Source organism: Salmo trutta, chromosome 23, assembly GCF_901001165.1.
Source record: "Salmo trutta chromosome 23, fSalTru1.1, whole genome shotgun sequence".
Lineage (NCBI taxonomy): Eukaryota > Metazoa > Chordata > Actinopteri > Salmoniformes > Salmonidae > Salmo > Salmo trutta.
The window spans coordinates 983,312-1,010,406 of NC_042979.1; the positions used below are offsets into that span (position 1 = coordinate 983,312).

General features: G+C 42.4%; 1 protein-coding gene across 1 annotated transcript; it reads left to right on the forward strand.

Moving 5' to 3' along the window:
• The first annotated feature begins 1,622 nt into the window (after window positions 1–1,622).
• On the forward strand, window positions 1,623–26,227 carry LOC115159077 (complexin-4-like). Its single transcript, XM_029708453.1, has 3 exons — window positions 1,623–1,973; window positions 8,800–8,887; window positions 24,990–26,227. Exons 1-3 carry the CDS (start codon window positions 1,813–1,815, stop codon window positions 25,215–25,217), a joined length of 477 nt encoding a protein of 158 aa, XP_029564313.1. The 5' UTR covers window positions 1,623–1,812; the 3' UTR covers window positions 25,218–26,227.
• Window positions 26,228–27,095: the final 868 nt, after the last annotated feature.

Genomic DNA, 27,095 nt, shown 5'->3' on the forward strand with positions numbered 1-27,095 from the left:
GAAGGACATTTTGACCATATTGGAGCCTGTACACTTTTGTGACATGCAACCTCCAAGGCAACTTAATTGTGAACAACTGAATACTATTTTTATTTGGGATGCCGTTGAGGACACAAGAAATAGCATGACGCTTGTAAACAGGATGTACTGCGCTATGGCCTTCCGCTCTTCTTCATGTCCATTCTTAAGTTCTTAATGCCACCTGTGCATACCCACAATAATGGCAGAGAAATTGGATTGTGAAATCACAATGAATTCCATTGTGTCTCAAATGGCACCCTATTCCATGTATGGTGCACTGCCATTTGGGACAGCTAATGATCTCTCATCAGACCATATTGTCACGTCATAAAAAAGACAATTCAATTTCTTTCACATCCAGGAAAGCTAAGTTAGCTGCCTCCCCTGGCTCCCCTGCCACAGCACAATCAACGGCCAACACAACAGCGGAGCTATAGATAAAGGCAAATGTTATACAATTATCTTTATCCCTATATAATTACCTAGCAATTATAAATATCATCATTTGATAATGAGAATATGACCATATACAGCCCCGCTTTCAGTACATTTGGTACACTGTTCTGTTCTGTTCACAGTTATGTTTATGATCTGTATGCAGTCATGTATTTTCTGTTATCTAAAGTTTTTTTCATGTTTGCATATAAAGGATGTTTTCTTTTCTGTTTGCATATCATCTCTTTCCAGCCACTCCAATGGCAATCTAAGAAGCATGGGGTTAATCTGAATCTATCAAAGGTCATTGGTGATTGCATAGTCATAACGTGCAGGGGGATTGGTGTCTCTTGGATTGGTGTAAGCATTAGTTTCCAGCATTGGTTTTAAACCTGTTCACTTCCTTTAAATAGATAAAGGGAAGTGAACAAGTGCACACTTAAGGCAGAAGGGTTGAGGAATGGGAAGTATACAAGTGCACACTTAAGGCAGAAGGGTGGAGAAATAGGAAGTGAACAAGTGCACACCTAGGGCAGAAGACTTGAGGAATGGGGTGCCTTTCAAATCGGCCTTTCAAATACTTTGAGGGTTTGAATGAGCATGTCTCTAGTGCTAGATGAGCAGGGTTTGCACTTTTGGGACTATTCAATTGGGTTCCATTGTGCCAGGCTTTCTCAATCAAGCACAGCTGAGTATTACATTTTGTTTAAATACTACTTGAGTCCCAGGTCTGCTAGATAAACAAGCTGATCATCTGGCTCCTCTTCCCCCTCCAGCCATCAGCCCTCAGCTCAGGCAGGGTATAAATGTAACTCTCTGGTAGATATGCCACATGGGAGGGGCCAACCTTTCTTAAGTAATGGGATTACTAGCAATGGGCGGGTGGAAGCAACATACAGTACGTGACGTCTGCACCAACCAACTGACAGAAGAACAAGAATGTTTTGGGATCTTGAAATCACAAAATGTTACCGTGACCTCTGCATGGTGCTGTACACCAATACTGCCATTGATTGAACATGTCTCATAATCAATATGCATCCATAAAGTTGTGTGTTATAAAAATAGAATGCGGACAACCAGGCCATCTGCCTCTTAGTATGGTGGGGCTGTAGTGAGGTTTAATCCAGATTACGGCCGGGCGTAAAAAAATAAAAATGTTGGTGTCTGTTCCCTAGCCGTCATTGCGTCCTTCACTACAAATCCAAGCAGCAGGACAGGTTAGCTAGACATACAGGATCCTATTGGACCTAACCAACCGCTAAGAATCCCAACCCATCAGTGGTGACCATAGGGAAGCAACTAGTCTTATTTACAATAATATAATATCTATATCTCCAAGTCTAGAGCAGCAAGATGTTCCTAATCAAGACAATGATGCCTAACCCGCTGGCTGGTTTGAATCCTATGGGTGGAGGAGACGAGGATGTGGAGGCGGCACCTGCCGACCCAGCCAAAGCAGCAGGGATGACACGCGAAGAGTATGAGGAGTACCAAAAACAGTTGGTGGAGGAGAAGTAAGTAAACTGCCCTGTCGCCGAAACTCCATTTTGTTTTGCTGTTGTTGTTGGATCATGGAAAGCAGAGAACATGGCTGGCTAATCCTACGCAATGACACCACCACCACCACTATTCCATCTGACCTTGACTAGCACCATGCAGGAATTCTGCTCCTTCCTATTTTTTTACATACCAGTCAAAAGTTTGGACACACCTACTCATTCCATGATTTTTACTTTTTTTTTTTTTTTTTTACAATTTTCTGACATTGTAGAATAATAGTGAAGACATCAAAACTGTGAAATAACACATATGGAATCATGTAGTAACCAAAAAAGTGACAAATCAAAATATATGTGAGATTCTTCAATGTAGCCACCCTTTGCCTTGATAACAGCTTTGCTTAACACTTGTTTGGTTACTACATGATTCCATATGTGTTATTTAATAGTTTTGATGTCTTCACCATTATGATACAATGTCGAAAATAGTAAAAATAAAGATAAACCCTTGAATGAATATGTGTGTCCAACCTTTTGACCGGTACTGTATATTTCATTGTATTGTTGAATTTTTCTAGTTTTCTAATGTATCTACATGTATTCCCGTTGTTACAGTTTATTATTATTTTGGTTCATTTGACTTATTTCTTGATGGTTTAGTCATTCAAGGTTAGAATAGAGACCCAAACTCAAACTGGAGTTTTTTGAGCATATTCTTTCTGTAAAAATACATGCTTGTTTCTTGTGTTCCAAGTCACCCCAGTCCCTTTCAACCACAACCACCATTACACAATTCATCTCTGATCATTGATCCTCTGCTGTGTTGTCAACAATATTGTTGTTGACGCCCAACTGTCTAACCAACATTGAATCTGATAACACTCAAATGGATCAGCACTAAAATAAAGTAAAACAAATCTGCAAAATAGTCTTACATTTTGAAAAGTGATTAGATTTTTTTGGCTACTATCCTATTTAGTTCCTGAACTACTAAGACCCGAGGTGGAATTTTCAAAATGGCTGCCAAATTTGACCCATGATGATTTAACTGTGATGGTGTAAGAGGCACTTTGATGGTGAAGTGAAAAATAATAGATCTAATGCCATCTTATTAAAGCTTTGTCTATCTAAAATAATTTCAGCACTCTGTCAAGTTTACTCCTAAACACAGTTTCAGACAGGAATAATTGTCTTTCACATTTACATTTGAGTCATTTAGCAGACGCTCTTATCCAGAATGATTTACAGGAGCAATTAGGGTTAAGTGCCTTGCTCAAAGACACATCAAACAGGAGGAAGTATTCTCTACTGTTTCACTCAAAAGACAATAGTCTCTGCTCTTGATTTTGCTTGTCACTGTTATTTTGTTTTGTTTATGTAACATGATGTGGCTGCTGCCCAGTTGGGCATGCTCTGATTGCTGTTCAAAACAGAAATGTGAACAATCACCAAATGAATCCACAAAGGTTACAACATTTGTCGAAAAAATATTGTACATGTCAGGATGTAATTTCTATATTGCAACAAAATATAGCATAGCCTTAGCCAAACACTGACATTTTTCATCAGTGTTAATGTTTTACTGTAATATAATAATTTTATTGATGCTTCATCCAAAACAGATTACGTAACCAGATTAGCCCTTCCTCCCATGATTTAGGGAACAATTCTGTTGCCATCTGGCGGAAAATGCCCACACACAGATCAGATGTTAATTTTGATAACACTTTATTTGAAGCCTGCAAGTATGATGCAATATGATGCCGTTATAAGGCTTTGTAACAGTTAGAACTGCTTTGTAAGACCTGTCATGAGCATGTACAGTATGACCACCGTACAATGTCTTGTATTCATCATTTTGAATCAGTTGAAATGCTGATACACAGAGAGATAACATAAAGTCTCTTAATAACATTATAAAGGCTCCCACATGCTTATAAGTTAGAAAGCATTTTACCTAAAGGCTTTAGGTAAAGTGTTACAGCAAAATGCTAATGAATTTGAGCCTCTAGAACTAACCTTTATTTTAATTGAGTAGAAGTAAACAACTCCTCTTCCTTGTCCTTGGATATACTGTGACGATGGAGCTGCTGATACTAATGGTTAAGGTTAGGATTGGGGTAAGGGAAGCTGATGCTAGATCTGTACCTATGGGAAATTTCAACCTGGAGCTCTTGGACAAATTGTCTCAACTGGTTCTAGTCATCATGACCAATCTCCACAGAGAACAGAGCAGAAGGGGTTAGTTATAATGGGGCGGCAGGTTATCCTAGTGGTTAGAGCGTTGGACTAGTAACCGAAAGGTTGCAAGTTCAAAGCCCCAATCTGTTGTTCTGCCCCTGAACAGGCAGTTCACTGTTCCTAGGCCGTCATTGAAAATAAGAATTTGTTCCTAACTGACTTGCCTAGTTAAATAAAGGTAAAATAAATACTGTGACTGTGTTGGGTGTCTTGGTGTATGGCTACATTTATATTTTCTACCCTTTTCCCAAAGTATGCACTTGTACACTCCCCTCATGGATATACAAGGAATGAACTGCTGTGAGGAATATGGTGGAAACTCCCTTCAGTCATGCTTGCACCAATCCAATGCTTTTCAATGCATGAGGGTCAGTGAAGAAGTGCACACTTCTGGAGATGGGTAGAGATTCGGGACATAGCCTATGTCTGTGAGAGCAGAGCAGAGCAGAGCAGGTTTTAATTTTTTTTTAAAATATTTTATATTTATTAACTAGGCAAGTCAGTTAAGAACAAATTCTTATTTACAATGACGGCCTACCAAAAGGCAAAAGGCCTCCTGTGGGGACGGGGGCTAGGATTAAAACAAAACCAAAAAATATATATATAAATATAGGACAAAACACACATCACGACAAGAGAGACAACACACCACTACATAAAGAGAGACCTAAGACAACAACATATTAAGGCAGCAACACATGACAACATAGCATGGTAGCAACACAACAACATGGTAGCAACACAACATGGTAGCAGCACAAAACATGGTACAAACATTATTGGGCACAGACAACACAGCACAAAGGTCAAGAAGAGATAAAACTGTCCAGTTTGAGTGTTTGTTGCAGCTCGTTCCAGTTGCTAGCTACAGCAAACTGAAAAGTGGAGCGACCCAGGGATGTGTGTGCTTTGGGGACCTTTAACAGAATGTGACTGGCAGAACGGGTGTTGTATGTGGAGGATGAGGGCTGCAGTAGATATCTCAGATAGGAGGGAGTGAGGCCTAAGAGGGTTTTATAAATATACATCAACCAGCGGGTCTTGCGACGCGTATACAGAGATGACCAGCTTACAGAGGAGTATAGGGTGCAGTGATGTGTCCTATAAGGAGCATTGGTGGCAAATCTGATGGCCGAATGGTAAAGAACATCTAGCCGCTCGAGAGCACCCTTACTTGCTGATCTATAAATTATGTCTCCGTAATCTAGCATGGGTAGGATGGTCATCTGAATCAGGATACCTTTTGGCAGCTGGGGTGAAAGAGGAGTGATTACAATAGAGGAAACCAAGTCTAGATTTAACTTTAGCCTGCAGCTTTGATTTGTGCTGAGAGGAGGACAGTGTACCGTCTAGCCATACTCCCAAGTACTTGTATGAGGTGACTACCTCAAGCTCTAAACCCTCAGAGGTAGAAATCACACCTGTGGGGAGAGGGACATTCTTCATACCAAACCACGTTACTTTTGTTTTGGAGGTGTTCAGAACAAGGTTAAGGGTAGAGAAAGCTTGTTGGACACTAAGAAAGCTTTGTTGTAGAGCATTTAACACAAAATCCGGGGAGGGGCCAGCTGAGTATAAGACTGTATCATCTGCATATAAATTAAGGTTAAACTGTGGCTGTGTGACTAGGTTGGGTGTCTTGGCCTTTGTCTCTCAAAACAGAGCCAAGCATTGCAAGAGTTAGTGGTATGCTGTGGCTGTGTTGGGTGTTTTGTCCTAGTCCTCAATCTGGCCCTATCCCTCAACCTGGCCAATTAATAATCCTCCTCTTTAATTGGCTAGGGTAAACAGTTCCATTTCCACAGTGACCAATGAGGTTGGAACAAACTGTCCAAGAAAGGGATTCTCATAACCCTTAGCCTAATGTCAATACAATAATGAATTGACCATGCATTGTATGTCATTGTTCATATGGTCTGGGTTGTCTAAAGCCATCATAATGACACAAGAGGAAAGCGGTGGAAATGTTTGTTTAATAAATTATTGTTTCGGAGCCATAGCATGTGCCTTAAAAAAAGCAGGAAGAAAACAAGCAGCCATTTGCCTATAACACAGTAACCCTACAAAAATCTATGATAGCAGCAGTAACTATACTATAACACAGTAATCATACAAAAATCTATGATAGCAGCCAGTAACCATGCTATAACACAGTAATCATACAAAAATCTATGATAGCAGCCAGTAACCATACTATAACACAGTAATCATACACAAATCTATGATAGCAGCCAGCCATCCTCCATGTTCTAATTTCAAATGATGGAAGCAGCATATGATTGACAGTGAGATTATGTAGTCTGAACCTCATTAGCTTCTTACCTAAACCCATCTCATGGTTAACCCATGGCACAAAAGGTCAGGAAACATTTTATTTTATTTTTATTTCACCTTTATTTAATCAGGTAGGACAGTTGAGAACAAGTTCTCATTTAAAGCTGCGACCTGGCGAAGATAAAGCAAAGCAGTGTGACAAAAACAACAACACAGAGTTACACATGGGATAAACAAACATACAGTCAATAACACAATAGAAAAATCTGTATACAGTGTGTGCAAAATTAAGTAAGGAGGTAAGGCAATAAATAGGCCAATAGTGGCGAAGTAATTACAATTTAGCAATTTACACTGTTGTAAGGGTCAACATCCATAAGCCCTGCATCTTTTAAACTTTAGGTTTTGTTCTACAGTCTGGGATTACAATGTATTTGCATGGTAGCTATAGAATGTTAGCCATGTTCCACCATCCTGATCGAGTGCTGGTGGATCACGCTAATATAATGTACCTTTGGTTAAAACAAGATAATATCCAAACCATTATTGTGTTTGAATGCACAGTAAACAAACATATACAGTTGAAGTCGGAAGTTTACATACACCTTAGCCAAATACATTTACAATCAGTTTTTCACAATTACTGACGTTTAATCCTAGTAAAAATTCCCTGTCTCAGGTCAGTTAGGATCACCACTTTATTTTAAGAATGTGAAATGTCAGAATAATAGTAGAGAGAATGATTAATTTCAGTTTTTATTTCTTTCATCACATTCACAGTGGGTCAGAAGTTTACATACACTCAATTAGTATTTGGAAGCATTGCCTTTAAATTGTTTAACTTGGGTCAAACATTTTAGGTAGCCTTCCACAAGCTTCCCACGATAAGTTGGGTGAATTTTGGCCCATTCCTCCTGACAGAGCTCGTGTAACTGAGTCAGGTTTGTAGGCCTCCTTGCTCGCACATGCTTTTTCAGTTCTGCCCACACATTTTCTATAGGATGAGGTCAGGGCTTTGTGATGGCCACTCCAATACCTTGACTTTGTTGTCCTTACGTCATTTTACACAACTTTGGAAGTATGCTTGGGGTCATTGTCCACTTGGAAGACCCATTTGTGACCAAGCTTTAACTTCCTGACTGATGTTTTGAGATGTTGCTTCAATATATCCACATAATTTTCCTACCTAATGTTGCCATCTATTTTGTGAAGTGCACCAGTCCCTCCTCTAGTGAAGCACCCCCACAACATGATGCTGCCACCCCCATGCTTCACGATTGGGATGGTGTTCTTCGGCTTGCACTCCTCCCCCTTTTTCCTCCAAACATAACGATGGTCATTATGGCAAAACAGTTCTATTTTTGTTTCATCAGACCAGAGGACATTTCTCCAAAAAGTACGATCTTTGTCCCCATGTGCAGTTGTAAACCATAGTCTGGCTTTTTGTATGGAGGTTTTGGAGCAGTGGCGTCTTCTTTGCTGAGCGGCCTTTCAGGTTATGTTGATGTATGACTAATTTTACTGTGGATATAGATACTTTTGTACCTGTTTCCTCCAGCATCTTCACAAGGTACTTTGCTGTTGTTCTGGGATTGATTTGCACTTTTCGCACGGAAGTACGTTCATCTCTAGGAGACAGAACGCGTCTCCTTCCTGAGCGGTATGACCGCTGCGTGGTCCCATGGTGTTTATACTTGCGTACTATTGTTTGTACAGATTAACGTGGTACCTTCAGGCATTTGGAAATTTCTCCCAAGGATGAACCAGACTTTTGGAGGTCTACAATTCGTTTTTTGAGGTCTCGGCTGATTTCTTTTGATTTTCCCATGATGTCAAGCAAAGAGGCACTGAGTTTGAAGGTAGGCCTTGAAATACATCCACAGGTACACCTCCAATTGAATCAAATGTTGTCAATTAGCCTATCAGAAGCTTCTAAGGCTATGACATCATTTTCTGGAATTTTCCAAACTGTTTAAAGTCAACTTAGTCTATGTAAACTTCTGACCCACTGGAATTGTGATACATTGAATTATAAGTGAAATAATTTTCTGTAAACAATTGTTGGAAAAATTACTTGTGTCATGCGCAAAGTATATTTCCTAACCGACTTGCCAAAGCTATAGTTTAACAATTATTTTGTGGAGTGGTTGAGAAACTAGTTTTAATGCCTCCAACCTAAGTGTATGTACACTTCCGACTTCAACTGTAGTATATACATGCATACTGTACATACATACAGTTATCCATGACCTGGTCACGCTAGATATCAATTAATTAATCAATCAATCAATCAATCAGTCATTCATTACCTTTGTCTGTTTTTCAGGATGGAGAGAGACGCAGACTTCTTACACAAGAAGGCTGAGCGGGCAACTCTGAGGGTGTGCCTAAGAGACAAGTACAGGCTCCCAAAGGTGAGAACCTATTCCTGGCCGCCATGCAACCTTATGTAGTTACCTCCCTGGTCACTCTGTAGAGTCTCAGAAATCCAAGACCTTGCAGCAACATAAGCTAGCAATGGCAAGGTCTGGGGAGGATGTTGGCTTCTCTTGGACATAAAGCTGCAATATGTAACTTTTTGGGCAACCTGACCAAATTCACAAAAAATTGGGAGTTATAGATCTGTCATTCTCATTGAAAACAAGTCTAGAAAGCTGTAAAACTGCTCTCTGTGTGCTATTTCTATGCTTTCCGTTCTTAAGTGTAGTTTTTGTATCTTTTACTTTCGGTTTGGTAAAGTACACCAACTTAAAATGAAAATGCTATATTTTTGGTTATAGGCCATATATTTCACAAGGGTTTGGATGGTACAATGATTCTCTGCACTATACTTGCTTGTTTTGTCACATAAACTGAAATTAACCAAAATATTCAAATTTTAGTAAACAGGAAATGGTGGAGCGATTTCTGCACAGTGCACCATTAAAAGTAACAACAACAACAAAAAATCCAGGGAGGGCTCTCTTCAGACAGACAACTCTCTTCAGACAGACAAGTCGGATATGTGACGCACATCCGATTTCCAACTCGTCCACTCTGTCCCAACTGACGCCAGAACCTCTACAATCATGTAAGACCATAGGAACATTGAGGGAGGCAACTTATCTGTCTAAACAGAATAAGTTTGGGTCAATTCCATTTCCATTCAGTTCTGGAAGTAAACCGGAATTCTGCATTTTTTTATGTGTTTACATAAGGAAAAGGAAATAAGTCAAAAAGCAAACAAGTGACAGTAAAATGCTCAGGTGCAGAGGCCTTGGGATTGAGATTATGTTGTTTTCAATTGTATGTAAATTGACATTTTGACTGAATTTAAATGAATTGACACCAACCCTATTCCATGGTGAACACCTCAATGGTTAAACATGACCTGCAGTAGCTGTTGATGCTAGAGACTGTTTTAATCCTCTGGCCTAGTACTTGCCATTTTTTTAGGCCATGCAATGGGAGGTGATCTGCCAGCAGATTAGGGTGTAGGCAAGATGTTCCATAAATGACCAGGAGACTTCACGCAGTGCCCCATATTGTACCACATAGATACTGAAGAAGAATCTATTGGATCTGTTTGGATCTGTTTGGATCTATTGAAAGCTGCATGATAAGGAAGTGATTTTTAAATCAGGCGTTATGGCGAGTGGAAATAAGGTACAGTTGGATTCCTGATTTTATATTTGTCATTACTGAAAGAAAAGGTGATTGTTTTATGTTATAATGATTTTGATTTGTGTAGCTATATTATCACTACCATTTGTTGTGCTTACAGAAGCAAAGAGCAGAATATATTGATATTATTAAAGTATAAAATAGCAATCATCCTGATTGAGGCGAACGTATAATGGCTTTTGTGTTTGCTGCTTGCAGCATTCAATCTTCCTGTTAATTATGTTAATGCTATATGTGCAACAACACTTCAAAACAATAAACAACATATGAATATGTATATCATTAATAAGGTTAGGTTCAGTTGTTGTCTTTACATGTCAGTAAAAGTACATGTTTATGACAAAGGCTATACAACCTATAGAATAACTATTGAGTCCAGCATGTATAGTTTCACCATAACAACCCAACATAAAGGTCCTATTAAATTATATTAAAGGTTCTGTACAAGACAATCAGCCCATCTGATGAACACAATGAATGGTGAAATTATGTGATTGTACATTTCCTTTCTTGACAAAAAAACTATATTTAATTACATGCAAATGACTATAAGAATCTGGCATGCCAAACTATTGGAATTAGTCTGTTGTGTAAGACTGTGGCGGATATCTTTGGAATCTTCACACCATGCAGGCATCATGGTTTCCAATGGGAAGGCTAATGCAGGTTTCAGATAATCCTCCCTGGAGTCTAGAATGTAGGTTCCAATCGGTTCTAGAATGAAGGTTTGATGTTACTGGAGTATCACTCTCCAAAGATAAATAATCTCTTCTTCTTCTATTTGATTTGGATATAAGATGGCGCCGGACGGGATGGCTGCCATTTCATAGGCTCCTAACCAACCGTGCCATTTGTTTTTTCGCATTATTTTGTACATAATGTTGCTGCTTCTGTCTCTTATGACCGAAAAGAGTTTCTGGAAATCAGAATAGCGATTACTCACCTTGAACTGGACGAAGAATTTCTATTTAATGAGTCGGACGAGAGGGATTTACTCCAGACACCCGAACAGGCCCTTATCCCCGTCATTCGCAAAAGAAAAAGACGAAAGAGGTATCGTGGAAAGAGATTGGGGTGCCTTGTGAGGATCCGCCGACGAGTGGCTAATCTGCCGTTGCCATCCATACTATTGGCCAATGTACAATCGCTAGCTAATAAATTGGACAAACTAAAAGCACGTATATCTTCCCAATGGGACATTAAAATATCTTGTTTCACCGAGTCATGGCTGAACGACGACATGAATAACATACAGCTGGCGGGTTATACACTGTATCAGCAGGATAGAACAGAAGCCTCTGGTAAGACAAGGAGTGGGGTCTATGTATATTTGCAAACAACAGCTGGTGCACAATATCTAAGGAAGTCTCAAGGTTTTACTCGCCTGAGGTAGAGTATCACAAGATAAGCTGTAGACCACACGATCTACCTAGAGAGTTTAAATCTGTATTTTTCAATGCTGTCTACATACCACCACAGACCGATGCTGGCACTAAGACCGCACTCAATGAGCTGTATACCGCCATAAGCAAATAGGAAAATGCTCATCCAGAGGTGGCGCTCCAAGTGGCCGGGGACTTTAATGCAGGGAAACTTAAATCTGTTTTTAAATGTGCAACCAGAGCGCCCTCCATTTGGCAAATCTGACCATAATTCTATCCTCCTGATTGCTGCTTACAAGCGAAAATTAAAGCGGTCAATAAAAAAGTGGTCAGATTAAGCAGATGCTAAGATACAGGACTGCTATGCTAGCACAGACTGGAATATTTTCTGTGATTCTTCAGATGGCATTGAGGAGTACACCACATCAGTCACTGGCTTCACCAATAAGTGCATCGAGGACGTTGTCCCCACAGTGACTGTACGTACATACCTCAACCAGAAGCTATGGATTACAGGCAACATCCGCACTGAGCTAAAGGGTAGAGCTGCCGCTTTCAAGGACCAGGACACTAATCAGGACGCCTATAAGAAGTCTCGCTATGCCCTCAGACGAACCATCAAACAAGCAAAGCGTCAATACATGATTAAGATTGAATCCTACTACACCATTCTCTGATGCTCGTCGGATGTGGCAGGGCTTGAAAACTATTACATACTACAAAGGGAAACCCAGACGCGAGCTGCCCAGTGACGTGAGCCTACCAGACGCGCTAAATGCCTTTTATGCTCGCTTCGAGGCAAGCAATATTGAAGCATGCACGAGAGCACCAGCTGTTCTGGATGACTGTGTGATCACGCTCTCAGTAGCCAATGTGAGCAAGACCTTTAAACAGGTCAACATTCACAAAGCTGAGGGGCCAGATGGATTACCAGGACGTATACGCAAAGCATGCGTAGACCAACTGGCAAGTGTCTCCACTGACATTTTCAACCTCTCCCTGACTGTCTGTAATACCTACACATTTCAAGCAGACCACCATAGTCCCTGTGCCCAAGAAAGTGAAGGTAATCTGCCTAAATGATTACCGCCCCGTAGCACTCACGTCAATATCCATGAATTGCTTTGAAAGGCTGGTCACGGCTCCCATAAACAGCATCGTCACTGATACCCTAGACCCACTCCAATTTGAATACCGCCCCAACACTGCCCTTTCCCACCTGGACAAAAGGAACACCTATGTGAGAATGCTGTTCATTGATGCACCATCCAAAGAGTAGTTCATAACTACACCATGGTCAAATGGATATGCAATGTCTGCTTCTTTTTTTACCCATCTACCAATAGGTTCGCTTCTTTGTGAGGTATTGGAAAACCTCTCTGGTTTTTGTGGTTGAATCTGTGTTTGAAAGTCACTGCTCAACTGAGGTACCTTACAGATAATTGTATGTGTTGGGTACAGAGATTAGGTAGTCATAAAAAATAATTATGTTAAACATTATTATTGCACACAAGGTGATTCCATGTAACTTATTATGTGACTTGTTAAGCAGATTTTTACTCCTGAACTAATTTAGGCTTGCTATAACAAATGGGTTGAATACTTTTCAGCTTTTAATTTTTAATTAATACACAACAAAAAAATTGAACATAATTCAACTTTGGCAATATGGGGTATTGTGTGTAATCCAGTGACAAACATCTCAATTTAATTAATTTTAAATTGAGGCTGTAACGCAACAACATTTGGAAAAAGTCAAGGGGTGTAAATACTTTCTGAATACACTGTTACAGTAGTTGTAGTAAAATGCCTGTTACTCACTAGCTAATCTGATGCATGTGTTGGACTGTAAATAGACAGGATTGTATTTGAAAGTTTACAACTGTTTTGGTCTCTCTCTCTCTCTCTACAGAGTGAACAGGAAACAGGAAAGTAGTAGGTTCAGACTGTCTGTATGTCTGTCTGTCTCACTTGCTTATCTAATGTCTGCATTGGTCTTTTAGTGGGAGCAGGAGTCTCACTAGATAACGATGTCTGACTTGCTAACATAACATGTCTATTGTTTCTCCAACAGAGCGAGTCGGACAAGAACATGATTTTAATATCTGTATTGGTCTATACCAGGGCTCTCCAACCCTGTTCCTGGAGAGCTACCATCCGGTATGTTTTTACTCCAACCCTAATCTAGCTCACATGACTCTAATGACTATCTGGTTCATAAGATTAATCAGGTTAGATACAAATGGGATTGGAGCAAAAACCTAAAGGAGGATAGCTCTTGTCATGACTTTCCTTCCTGGGTGAGGATCAAAGAGAGCCCCCCCCCTCTCTCCCACCAGAGAGGAAGAGGGGCAGTGGAGCCGGTTCTAGGACTTTAACAAACAGTCGTAAACTTTCTCTCTCTCTTGCATTTGTTGTATTGAGACTGGAATGTCTGAGTGTTACAACAGAGAGAGACTTTGCAGTACTTTAACATAAAAATATTGGACATTGAAACAATATTTCTACCATAAATAATGTGGGAAATGGTTGGGGATCTAAACAATAATCATGTCAAATCAGTTGTTGCTTTGTGATATCATTAAGGACGGTATAACTAAATAACTGTATTTCTGAAAGTGTATGCTTTCAAGGGGTCAGGTTTACATCTAAATGTTGTAAACCGTATATGATTAAATATGAAACTATTTGTGAAAAGATAGCAAGATAATTTAGCCTTCTAAATTTGATAATTTTTGTCATAGAAATTTTTACCCAGTCAATAACCACGCCCACGTGAGCACAGCCATTGTGGCAATGTGATGGAACTGCCTTCCAAGGCGAGTGCACAAAAGGACTGCGAGCGAAATTTACATTAGACCAGTACAGGCCAGGTTGCTACTGGCGTATAAAATGGTTTAAAACTACTAGACCAGTATACGTGCAGCGCGAGCTGAATATTTGACAAGACCCTCCAAAACTCAATGAATGAAGAAGACTAGACTAAGACATGCACTGCCTGCAGCTCTGCATGTAAAGTAGTCTAGAACCTTGACCAAAGACACAAGGAAGATCTTATCAAACGACCATTGGAACATCTGATGTGTCCATTCTAACGAACACTTCCAGAACAAAGAAAGCTTACTACTATAACTGAGGACATTGTGACCTCTGGTGAACAACCAGAGACTTACACAACCAGAGACTTTCTGTCGAACTATTCGTCACAGACGGATCGAGGGATTTCAACAGAGAGACGACAAAGACATATAAGCGTAAATATGTGTTGGATTTCTAAATCCGAATAAGTGGTTGTTAGGGTGCTAAATATTCATATTTACGATGAGCGTATTTTCCACATGTATGTACAATGGGTCCCCTCTGTCTCTCCCGCTCTTTCTTTCCCCACCACGTTCATTGTGTAACAAGCCGTCATATCGGGTTAGTCAACTAGGGTCTTTTCATTGCATTATGGTAGTAATCAACGTATAATCTATCCTGTGTGTGTGTTTATGTAATTCTGTGTGATTATTTAGTTAGTTAGTAAATAAATAATTAAGCCAATTTGTGTATAGTTGAATCATCATTTAGACTAGGGTTTGCGCAGATTTCAAGTCAACGACGTTCAGAATGACACTGATATGAGATAATAATTATTATTATTATTATGATAACGATATATTCTAGAGTTAATTAGGGAAACGGTAACTCATTAAATAAACTTTTTCTGTGGTGCCCCAAGATTGCTAATGAGTTAATTGTTACATTATTAATTTAATCAGGTAATAATTAAACATAGTTAATTGATTTGATAAAATAACCATCATCACCTTAATGATAGTCACCTTACAACACTCTCAAGGAACAGTTTTAGAGAGCCTTGGGTCTGGTTTCCCGATAACGATGGAACTTGGGCTGATGAGTGTTTTTAACAATATATCTTATAGCAGAAGTCGTTGTGCCAACATTTTTGACTGTCATGGGAGGAAAAACATTCAATCTACTGCGCAGCCTAGTAATGCCTGAAAAACCTGGTGATAAATCATATGATGAAATTGTGGCTACCTTAAAAGGACATTATTTTCCCAAACCACTGATAATCGCAGAGAGATTCAGGTTTCATAAGAGAAATCAAGAGGAGGGGGAATCAATCTCACAGTTTGTGGCTGTATTGAAACAGATATCTGAACACTGTGAATTTGGGCGATCAATGAGTGACACTATACGTGATAGGTTAGTGTGTGGCATGAGGAAACACGCGGATGTGTTCAAAGGAGACCTTGGCAGTATGAAAGACATAACAGTTAAACTGACTGTGAAACCAGACGGCAAGCCAAAATGTTTCAAAGCTAGACCTGTCCCATACGCCATAAAACCAAAAGTTGAAATTGAGCTAAACAGACTAGTCGAGAATGGAGTATTGGATTCAGTGAATGTTAGTGAATGGGCCACACCCGTTGTTCCAGTCATAAAAAATTATGGATCACTCAGACTCTGTGGTGGTTGCAAAGTCACCATTAACTCAGTCTTGACTGCTGAAAAATATCCACTACCCCTCATTGACGACCTCTTTTCTGGTTTAGCTGGAGGACAAAAATTCAGTAAGATAGACTTATGTCAGGCCTATCTACAGATGCATGTGGACCAAGAGTCACAAGAACTGTTGACCATAGTGACTCACAAAGGACTGTACAGGTACCGGAGGCTTCCTTTTGGAATCACCTCAGCTCCGGCCTTGTTTCAGAGAGCTATGGACCAGATACTGAGCGGGCTCACTGGGGTCCAATGTTACCTCGATGATCTACTCATCCCCGGCAAAGACGAGCAGGAGCACCTGAGAAACCTGAACGCTATACTACAGAGATTGGAGGAGTACAGTCTGAGGGTCCGGAAGGACAAATGCGAGTTTTTCCGGTCCTCTGTTGAGTACCTGGGCCACGTCATTGACAGTTCGGGGCTCCACAAGGCGCCATCGAAGGTGAAGGTTGTTGTGGAAGCTCCATCCCCACAGAACGTGAGTCAGCTGAGATCATTCTTAGGACTACTGACATACTACGCAAAGTTTGTGCCAAACGTAGCTAACATGTTAAAGCCACTGCATGAACTTTTGAACAAAACCAAACAGTGGAAGTGGCCAGACAGATGTGAGGAGGCATTCAAGAATGCGAAAACAGCCTTAGCTCAGTCAGAGGCCCTAACCCACTTCAACCCCAACTTGCCATTACAGTTGGCATGTGATGCATCGCCTTATGGCGTTGGTGCAGTTGTCTCACACATCATGCCATCAGGTGAAGAAAGGCCAATTGCTTTCGCATCACGGACCTTAAGTAAAGCCGAGAGCAATTATGCACAGATAGAGCGTGAAGCACTCGCCATTGTGTTTGGAGTTAAGAAATTTCATCAGTTTCTGTTTGGCCGACGATTCACACTGCTGACGGACCATAGACCCGTCACCTCCATCTTTGGTCCCCACAACGACATTCTGTCGCTTGCAGCCAGCAACATGCAGTGATGGGTGTTATTGTTATCTGCTCACCAGTACGATATCAAGTACAGAAGGTCTGAGCAGCACTGCAATGCAGACAGCCTCTCAAGGCTTCCCTTACCTGTCGCACACACTGAGCACTCCCAGGCTGAAATATTCTACTTCAAGGAAGTGACGAACGCCCCAGTTACATCTGTCCAAGTGAAAAAGTTCACCCACACTGATCCAGTGATGTCTGAGGTCGTGGACATTGTCACTCGTGGAAAAGAAGGAGAGATGTCGGACAGCCTACAACCTTACCTAGTGAGGAGAAACGAGCTCACGGTTCAGTTTGGATGCTTGCTATGGGGTTTTCGAGTCATCATACCGCCGCCACTGAGAAGGCAGGTGCTTGAAGAGCTCCATTCAGGGCACTGTGGCATGTTGCGAATGAAGGAGATTGCACGCAGCTACTTTTGGTGGCCAGGTCTGGACTCAGCTATTGAAGACAAGGTCAAGTCATGTTCTGCATGTCAAAAGATGAGATGCATGTCAAAAGATGAGGAACATGCCTCAGCTAGCGCCGCTAGCTGAGGCAGCTAGCGCCACTAGCTGAGCGAGTTCACATAGACTATGCAGGCCCACTGGAGGATCGTATGTTCTTAGTCGTAGTTGACGCACACAGTAAATGGCCTGAGGTCACAGTGATGAAGAGCACCTCAGCGGAGAGAACCATCGAAGAGCTACGGTCAATCTTCAGTCGCTTCGGCTTGCCAACGCAACTCGTTAGTGATAAATGGCCCCCAACTGGTGTCTGAAGAGTTCCGGTCATTCATGGAAGCAAATGGAATTCAGCACATCAAGTCAGCGCCGTATCACGTGGCACCCGCGTCAGCCATGATGAAAAGACAGCTTCGCACGCGACTCGACCTCCAGAGACCTCCAAAGACGAAACAGGTTGTACAGACACAACAGAGAGCACAGGTGTAGAGACGGAGCAAAGCAAAAGACAGAAGCTTCATAGCTGGAGAGAGAGTTCTTGCTCGGGAACTACTGCAAAGGTCCAAAATGGATACCAGCCACAGTGGTTGCAGAAACAGGGCCTGTGTCCTACACAGTTCACACACCAGAAAACATAATCTGGAGGAGACACGTGGATCAACTGTTGCCAGGAACCAACCTCAGAGATTACTCATGTCAAGTGACAATCCAAGATCAGCTACTGGAGACCTACCATGACTACAAGCTATCAACTGAACATCCACTGCAGCAACCTACAAATGTGGAAAGAGCTCCAGACTCACCTGAACCAGCCAGAGTGCCTACTCAGGGTACTGTTGCACCCCAGTCTGGGCATACACCATCACCACTCAGACTCAGAGATAATGTGACCTGTACGTCGTCATTATCCTGCAAGAGAAGACGACCCCCTGACAGGTTGACAATTTAGTTCAGACTAACCTCCGACATTGGGGCAGAATACACCCCAGGGTTAAGTCTGGGGACTGAGGCAGTCTACCCTCTATCCTTAGTTTAGAAAAGGTTATTCTGAAAAAGTTCATTTACATTAAAATAACTTATATTAAAAAGAAAACAATAGGCAAAACAGTGAATATTTACTTTTTCCTTATGAGTCATCAAAGGTAAAGGGGGAGGAATATGTTGTATATTGATATTCTAGTTTTGTCCCTTTAGGGCACCTGTAACCCCCCCCCCCTGCTTACCTACGTTGAAATGCTTGGAATGTTCTTCCTGTGAAACGCAGTAAACAATGCCCACGTTAATTTCTACTCCCGTCTCATGTCCTGTCCTTAAATTAGTTGTATAAGTAATACAGTGTGCTATACAACAATACCTAAAGTGAAACATCGAGGAGGCTGGATTATTTTTAAATTTACATTTATGTCATTTAGCAGACGCTCTTATCCAGAGCGAATTACAAATTGGTGCATTCACCTTATGATATCCAGTGGAACAACCACTTTACAATAGTGCATCTAAATCTTTTAGGGGGGGGGGTTAGAAGGATTACTTTATCCTATCCTAGGTATTCCTTAAAGAGGTGGGGTTTCAGGTGTCTCCGGAAGGTGGTGATTGACTCTGCTCTCCTGGCGTCATGAGGGAGTTTGTTCCACCATAGGGGTGCTAGAGCAGCGAACAGTTTTGACTGGGCTGAGCGGGAACTGTGCTTCCTCAGAGGTAGGGGGTCCAGTAGGCCAGAGGTGGATGAGCGCAGTGCCCTCGTTTGGGTGTAGGGGACTAATCAGAGCCTGAAGGTACGGAGGTGCCGTTCCCCTCACGGCTCCGTAGGCAAGCACCATGGTCTTGTAGCGGATGCGAGCTTCAACTGGAAGCCAGTGGAGAGAGCGGAGGAGCGGGGTGACGTGAGAGAACTTGGGAAGGTTGAACACCAGACGGGCTGCGGCGTTCTGGATGAGTTGTAGGGGTTTAATGGCACAGGCAGGGAGCCCAGCCAACAGCGAGTTGCAGTAATCCAGACGGGAGATGACAAGTGCCTGGATTAGGACCTGCGCCGCTTCCTGTGTGAGGCAGGGTCGTACTCTGCGAATGTTGTAGAGCATGAACCTACAGGATCGGGTCACCGCCTTGATGTTAGTGGAGAACGACAGGGTGTTGTCCAGGGTCACGCCAAGGTTCTTAGCACTCTGGGAGGAGGACACAATGGAGTTGTCAACCGTGATGGCGAGATCATGGAACGGGCAGTCCTTCCCCGGGAGGAAAAGCAGCTCCGTCTTGCCGAGGTTCAGATTGAGGTGGTGATCCGTCATCCACACTGATATGTCTGCCAGACATGCAGAGATGTGATTCGCCACCTGGTTATCAGAAGGGGGAAAGGAGAAGATTAATTGTGTGTCGTCTGCATAGCAATGATAGGTGAGACCATGTGAGGATATGACAGAGCCAAGTGACTTGGTGTATAGCGAGAATAGGAGAGGGCCTAGAACAGAGCCCTGGGGGACACCAGTTGTGAGAGCACGTGGTGCGGAGACAGATTCTCGCCACGCCACCTGGTAGGAGCGAACTGTCAGGTAGGAAGCAATCCAAGCGTGGGCCGCGCCGGAGATGCCCAACTCGGAGAGGGTGGAGAGGAGGATCTGATGGTTCACAGTATCAAAGGCAGCAGATAGGTCTAGAAGGATGAGAGCAGAGGAGAGAGAGTTAGCTTTAGCAGTGCGGAGAGCCTCCGTGACACAGAGAAGAGCAGTCTCAGTTGAATGACCAGTCTTGAAACCTGACTGATTTGGATCAAGAAGGTCATTCTGAGAGAGATAGCAAGAGAGCTGGCCAAGGACGGCACGTTCAAGAGTTTTGGAGAGAAAAGAAAGTAGGGATACTGGTCTGTAGTTGTTGACATCGGAGGGATCGAGTGTAGGTTTTTTCAGAAGGGGTGCAACTCTAGCTCTCTTGAAGACGGAAGGGACGTAGCCAGCGGTCAAGGATGAGTTGATGAGCGAGGTGAGGTAAGGGAGAAGGTCTCCGGAAATGGTCTGGAGAAGAGAGGAGGGGATAGGGTCAAGCGGGCAGGTTGTTGGGCGGCCGGCCGTCACAAGACGCAAGATTTCATCTGGAGAGAGAGGGGAGAAAGAGGTCAAAGCACAGGGTAGGGCAGTGTGAGCAGGACCAGCGGTGTCGGTTGACTTAACAAATGAGGATCGGATGTCGTTGACCTTCTTTTCAAAATGATTGGCTAAGTCATCCGCAGAGAGGGAGGGGGGGGGAGGAGGATTCAGGAGGGAGGAGAAGGTGGCAAAGAGCTTCCTAGGGTTAGAGGCAGATGCTTGGAATTTAGAGTGGTAGAAAGTGGCTTTAGCAGCAGAGACAGAAGAGGAAAATGTAGAGAGGAGGGAGTGAAAGGATGCCAGGTCCGCAGGGAGGCGAGTTTTCCTCCATTTCCGCTCGGCTGCCCGGAGCCCTGTTCTGTGAGCTCGCAATGAGTCGTCGAGCCACAGAGCAGGAGGGGAGGACCGAGCCGGCCTGGAGGACAGGGGACATAGAGAGTCAAAGGATGCAGAAAGGGAGGAGAGGAGGGTTGAGGAGGCAGAATCAGGAGATAGGTTGGAGAAGGTTTGAGCAGAGGGAAGAGATGATAGGATGGAAGAGGAGAGAGTAGCGGGAGAGAGAGAGCGAAGGTTGCGACGGCGCAATACCATCCGAGTAGGGGCAGAGTGAGAAGTGTTGGAGGAGAGCGAGAGGCAAAAGGATTCAAGGTAGTGGTCGGAGACTTGGAGGGGAGTTGCAATGAGATTAGTGGAAGAACAGCATCTAGTAAAGATGAGGTGAGTAGGGTGGAAGGTGAGAGGGTGAGGTCAAAAGAGGAAAGGAGTGGAAAGAAGGAGGCAGAGAGGAATGAGTCAAAGGTAGACATGGGGAGGTTAAAGTCACCCAGAACTGTGAGAGGTGAGCCATCCTCAAGAAAGGAACTTATCTAGGCATCAAGCTCATTGATGAACTCTCCAAGGGAACATGGAGGGCGATAAATGATGGAGGGCGATAAAGGATGTTAAGCTTGAAAGGGCTGGTAACTGTGACAGCATGGAATTCAAATGAGGCGATAGACAGATGGGTCAGGGGAGAAAGAGAGAATGTCCACTTGGGAGAGATGAGGATTCCAGTGCCACCACCCCGCTGGCCAGATACTCTCGGGGTATGCGAGAACACGTGGCAGACAAGGAGAGAGCAGTAGGAGTAGCAGTGTTATCTGTGGTAATCCATGTTTCCGTCAGCGCCAAGAAGTCGAGGGACTGGAGGGTAGCATAGGCTGAGATGAACTCTGCCTTGTTGGCCGCAGATCGGCAGTTCCAGAGGCTGCCGGAGACCTGGAACTCCACGTGGGTCGTGCACGCTGGGACCACCAGGTTAGAGTGGCAGCGGCCATGCGGTGTGAAGCGTTTGTATGGCCTGTGCAGAGGGGAGAGAACAGGGATAGACAGACACATAGTTGACAGGCTACAGAAGAGGCTACGCTAATGCAAAGGAGATTGGAAATACAAGTGGACTATACATCTTGAATGTTCAGAAAGTTAAGCTTACGTTGCAAAAATCTTATTGACTAAAATGACTAAAATGATACAGTACTGCTGGCTGGTGAAGTAGGCTAGCTTGGGGCTGCTTTTCTACGCCTGGCACAGGGTGCCTTGAATCTGTGCAAGGCACAATGAAATCTCAAGACTATCAAGGCATTCTGGAGTGAAACGTATTGCCCAGTGTCAGAAAGCACTGTCTCAGTCGCAGGTCATGGGTCCTCATAACAGGATAATGACCCAAAACACACAGCTAAAAGCACCCAAGAATGGATAAGAACAAAACATTGGACTATTCTGAAGTGGCCTTCTATGAGTCCTGATCTGAATCCGATCGAACATCTATGGAAAGAACTGAAACTTGCAGTCTGGAGAAGGCACCCATCAAACCTGAGACAGCTGAAGCAGTTAGCTCAGGAAGAGTGGGCCAAACTACCTGTTAACCGGTGCAGAAGTCTCATTGAGAGCTACAGAAAAAGTTTTTTTGCAGTGACAGCTAATGCCGGTTTGCCTGAGGCTGATGCCGTGCAGGTGTTTGTACACATGCATATACACACTCTCATTCAAGTGCACATACACGGACACACACACAGGTAAATAGTGCCATACATGCACTCAAACATATTCAGTTGGCCTTGCTGTTATGATTTTTGTTGTCCTTGATGTCTTTGTTTGTTTTCTGCATTGTTGTTTACTGTTTTCCTTTGTCTTTCTCTTTTTGTCTTTTGTTCATTTTGTTGTTTGTTGGTGTGTTGGGGGGGCGGAATTAAATATTTTTTCTCGGGGACGACGACTGTGGGGCGGTCTCAGATGGTTGAGGGGCAGCTCTTGGGGAACTGTGGGGGTGATCTTGGAGGTTTGTCGGTTGGGAGCTTGGGCCGGTGGCTGATGGATCGCCGGTTCGGGTCCCTGTTTTTGACCTTGTGGGCAATCTGTCGAAGTGCCCTTGAGCAGGGCGTTGACCCTGGTTGCTTCTGACCCTGACCCTGGTTGCTTCTGGATGGGAGTCTGTTAGATGACTAATGTGATGTAGTTGTTTAGTGGCTTCACTGCAAGTATGTTGTATGTTTTAAACATTCAATAAAAAAATAAGAAAAATACATTGGCAACTTCGTATTTATAGTCAACTTCATTGTGAAGTTATCGGCGGTCATGGAGAGACAGGTAAATAATGATTTAATGTTTAGTGGAGATCTTCTCTGTATAAAGTGATGTTGGGAGGGCAAAAAAAGCATCTAACGATGTACTTAGTGGGGGAAAAAAGTATTTGATCCCCTGCTGATTTTGTACGTTTGCCCACTTACAAAGAAATGATCAGTCTATCATTTTAATAGTAGGTTTATTTGAACAGTGAGAGACAGAATAACAACAAAAAAATCCTGGGAAACGCATGTCAAAAATGTTATAAAATGATTTGCATTTTAACGAGGGAAATAAGTATTTGACCCCTCTGCATAACATGACTTAGTACTTGGTGGCAAAACCCTTGTTGGCAATCACAGAGGTCAGCCGTTTCTTGTAGTTGGCCACCAGGTTTGCACACATCTCAGGAGGGATTTTGTCCCACTCCTCTTTGCAGATCTTCTCCAAGTCATTAAGACTTTGAACAGAAATACAATTCTCTCACATTAACATCAGTACATAGCATCTCAACATATTCCAAATAGCTTTATCCTTATCCATTCAGTCGATACAACCATTTAGAAGTAAGTCCCATAGCTGAGGCTATTATATAAACATTATTATGGTAATATGGCAATATTGTCTCTCATGAGTTTCACAACGTTGTACCAAACGGATCAGTTCGTAGCTGGATTCTTCATCGATCTTTTATACCCTCTGCAGAACATAAATGTCGTTTGGTTACCCAGTCCTGTGAGGTGGAATAATTCCTTTGTTCTTTCTATGAAACCCACTCTCTCTCCATACTGTGGCCATGAGGCAGGACATTCTCCTTCGGAATTTATGGCTGCCTTCACACAGCCTTGTGTCAGAAGTATAGAGGTCGGGGGATGGTGCATAGAAAAGGCCTGGTGCAGAGGGAGGGGGGTTTAACTGTGCTCACTGTACCCAAAGAGGGCAACGTCATGACACAGGTAACAAGCTGCGTTTAGGAGCACTCCCTTTAAGAGTGTGCTCCTAATCTCAGCTCATTACCTGTATAAAAGACACCTGGGAGCCAGAAATCTTTCTGATTGAGAGGGGGTCAAATAGTTATTTCCCTCATTAAAAAGCAAATCAATTTATAACTTTTCTGACGTGTTTTTCTGGATTTTTTGTTGTTATTCTGTCTCGCACTGTTCAAATAAACCTACCATTAAAATTATAGACTGATCATTTCTTTGTCAGTGGGCAAACATACAAAATCAGCAGGGGATCAAATACTTATTTCCCCCACTGTAGCTGTTCTACGAGTGGTCTGAGGCAGGAGTTAGATTACAAGCATTTTCAGGTGCAACGTTAGTAACGATGGTTTTGGGAAACAGCTCAGAGATGTAACGATGCCCCGAAGGTTCTAACAATGAACTTAGCCTTAAGATGCTTTTGGTAAACCGGGCCCTGGTCTATACAGAGGAATGTAGCTAGAAGGATGTCTCACTAGCTAATCTAACATTTAGCAAGCATCTATTTTAATCTTTATATTGGTCCCTTCCTCTACAGAGCAAGTGTAGCACATGGGGATCTGTGAAACTTACTTCTCAGCCTGAATTGTCCCCACTTGTGCCACTGAATAGCTAGCTTTTTGTGTCAAGCGAGTCACTTTGGGAGGGTGGTAACGTGTGCTAATAAGGCAGAGGTCCTGGGTTTAAGCCTCGGTGAGACCCAAATAAGGAGAAAGCGGTACTTTCTAAGCAAGCAGTGTGACGTCCGTTACACAAGCAGGACGAGAACATGATCTGTGTCTTACTTGCTAATGTCCTGACTCATAATAATATTATAAGTTATAAAATAATCTACTATATGAATTGGTCTGTACTCTTTGTAGAGCGAACAGGACGATAACATGCTCGCAATGGCCGGAGACGATGTGGACGTACCCGAGGAGCTGCTCAAGATGGTGGACGAGGATGCCACGGAGGAAGAAGACAAAGACTCCATCTTGGGTGGCCTTCAGAACCTCCAGAACATGGACATGGACCAGCTCAAGGAGAAGGCCTCGGCTACCGTGACGGAGATGAAAGCCAAGGCAGAGGAGAAATGCTCTGTCATGTAAATAAAATAAAATGTAATTTTTCAGTTCACTGATCAGGGGTGAAACTTAACTTCCACTTCAGTAATTTTTTTGTCATTTAGACTTGGCTTATGTGGAAGTTAGGATACGCTCCTAACAGTCCAAGAGTTTCAAGTCTTCACCATGCAGCAGACCTGGGTTTAAAATTAGTATTGGTTTTGGTTTGGGACTATTGCGCCAGGCATTGTTCAGTCAAGCACAGCTAAAAGAAAACAAATACAATTTGAATCCAGGTCCTTCTCTCATTCTCACCACCCCCCAAGCTGTGAAAACTCCCTGGAGATGTATGTTCAATGGCAGAGGGTCTTGTTGGAAACTCACTTCCTAACAACCTCTTGTGTGAATGGTCTGTTTTGATGTGTTCCCTTAATTTGCTGGATAGGTCATTTGTTGTATGAATAAATTGTTTTAAATTGTTGCTCCCCCTCCGTCCTTCTCATGTTAGTCCTTTTATTTAATCTGGGATAATTACTTAATTAACTAATACATTTTCTCATTAATTAATGAAGAAATAATAGTGAACTTGGCCATCTATGCAGACCAAATGCAACTGACAATATGCATTCTGTTGCATATCCTCATCCACCCACACGATTGTACAACTTTCAAAATCCCCTCCATCAATGTTCATCTAAAACATGAAGCATAAACCAAGCCTGAAAGAGACAAATATTTGCAGTTTTGCACAAGTCCTCATTTGAATAAAATATGTAGTCTTCATTCCATACACAAACATTAACATTGCCTGACACTAACACTGAAGTACTAATGTTGAGGATTCTGGATTATTATAGTATATATACAGTATATTAAATGTAAATGTATGTTGTACAGTTAGAATGATACATGTTCATGTGGAAGCCATTGACTAATAAAACGACTGACTTGTAAAAAACAACCAACCGACTATTTACCATTATTGCTCAAAGTTTATATTTGTTTACAGATCCAAAGCCTTCTACAAATACTTGTATTCCTAATGCGTGATATAATAGACACAGTTGGATGAAAACTCCTTCACAGTCAATCAAACACACAGATTATGGAACTCAGATTAGGTGTTAACCCCTGTGTTGTTTTAATGGTCAAAAATGACCCGCCACTATGTTTAACAGCAGAGAAAACACCCTAAATACTATTTTTCCTAGAGTGACCCCCAACATTAGAAAAAGTGAAACATCGCCTTTGTTCATATTTCCATGAAAGCTGTACATCACCAGGGTACAAAGATTGTCTTAGGGTCATTTTTAACCTGGCAGTTATAAAATAATTTACACACCACAAAAACCACAAAGACACACACACACAATGAGAAATTGAGATAATATGTGCTACTGATTGAACTCAGACAAAACTAAAACTGTATTGTGCATGTGCAGCATCTCCCCTGCACGACCCCACACATGACTCAAGTTCACAGACAAAATCAACAACATTTCAGACAAAATAAACAACATTTCAGACAAAATAAACATTTCTTGAAAGCATTGTATACTAATGGGGAATGCAGTCAGAGGCTATAAAAGGGCTGCAGATAACAGTCCCCCCAGTTCTCTCTTTGCCGAAGCCATGAGTGCACGTTTCAGTGCCCAACAGGTCGTAGATCTGATTTTTTCAAATGTCCAGGAGGAACAAGAGAACAAACATTTAGAAGAGGAGGAGGTATCTGAAATAGAAGATGGGGAAGAATACAACCCAGAGCGCGATGCATCATCTTCAGATGAAGAAGAAAGCCCCCAAGCTGAAAGAGAGACATTTTTGTCAAATAACAGCAAAATGACATGGTCCTTGTCACCATATGACAACCAGGGCAGGATGACAGCACAAAATGTCAATTAGTAACAGTGGATGAAGTAACAG

Coding starts and splice junctions, on each gene's coding strand:
- LOC115159077 (XM_029708453.1), top strand. CDS start 1,813: ATGTTCCTAATCAAGACAATGATGCCTAACCCGCTGGCTGGTTTGAAT. Junction 1,974..8,799: donor AAACAGTTGGTGGAGGAGAA/GTAAGTAAACTG, acceptor TCTGTTTTTCAG/GATGGAGAGAGACGCAGACT. Junction 8,888..24,989: donor ACAAGTACAGGCTCCCAAAG/GTGAGAACCTAT, acceptor TACTCTTTGTAG/AGCGAACAGGACGATAACAT.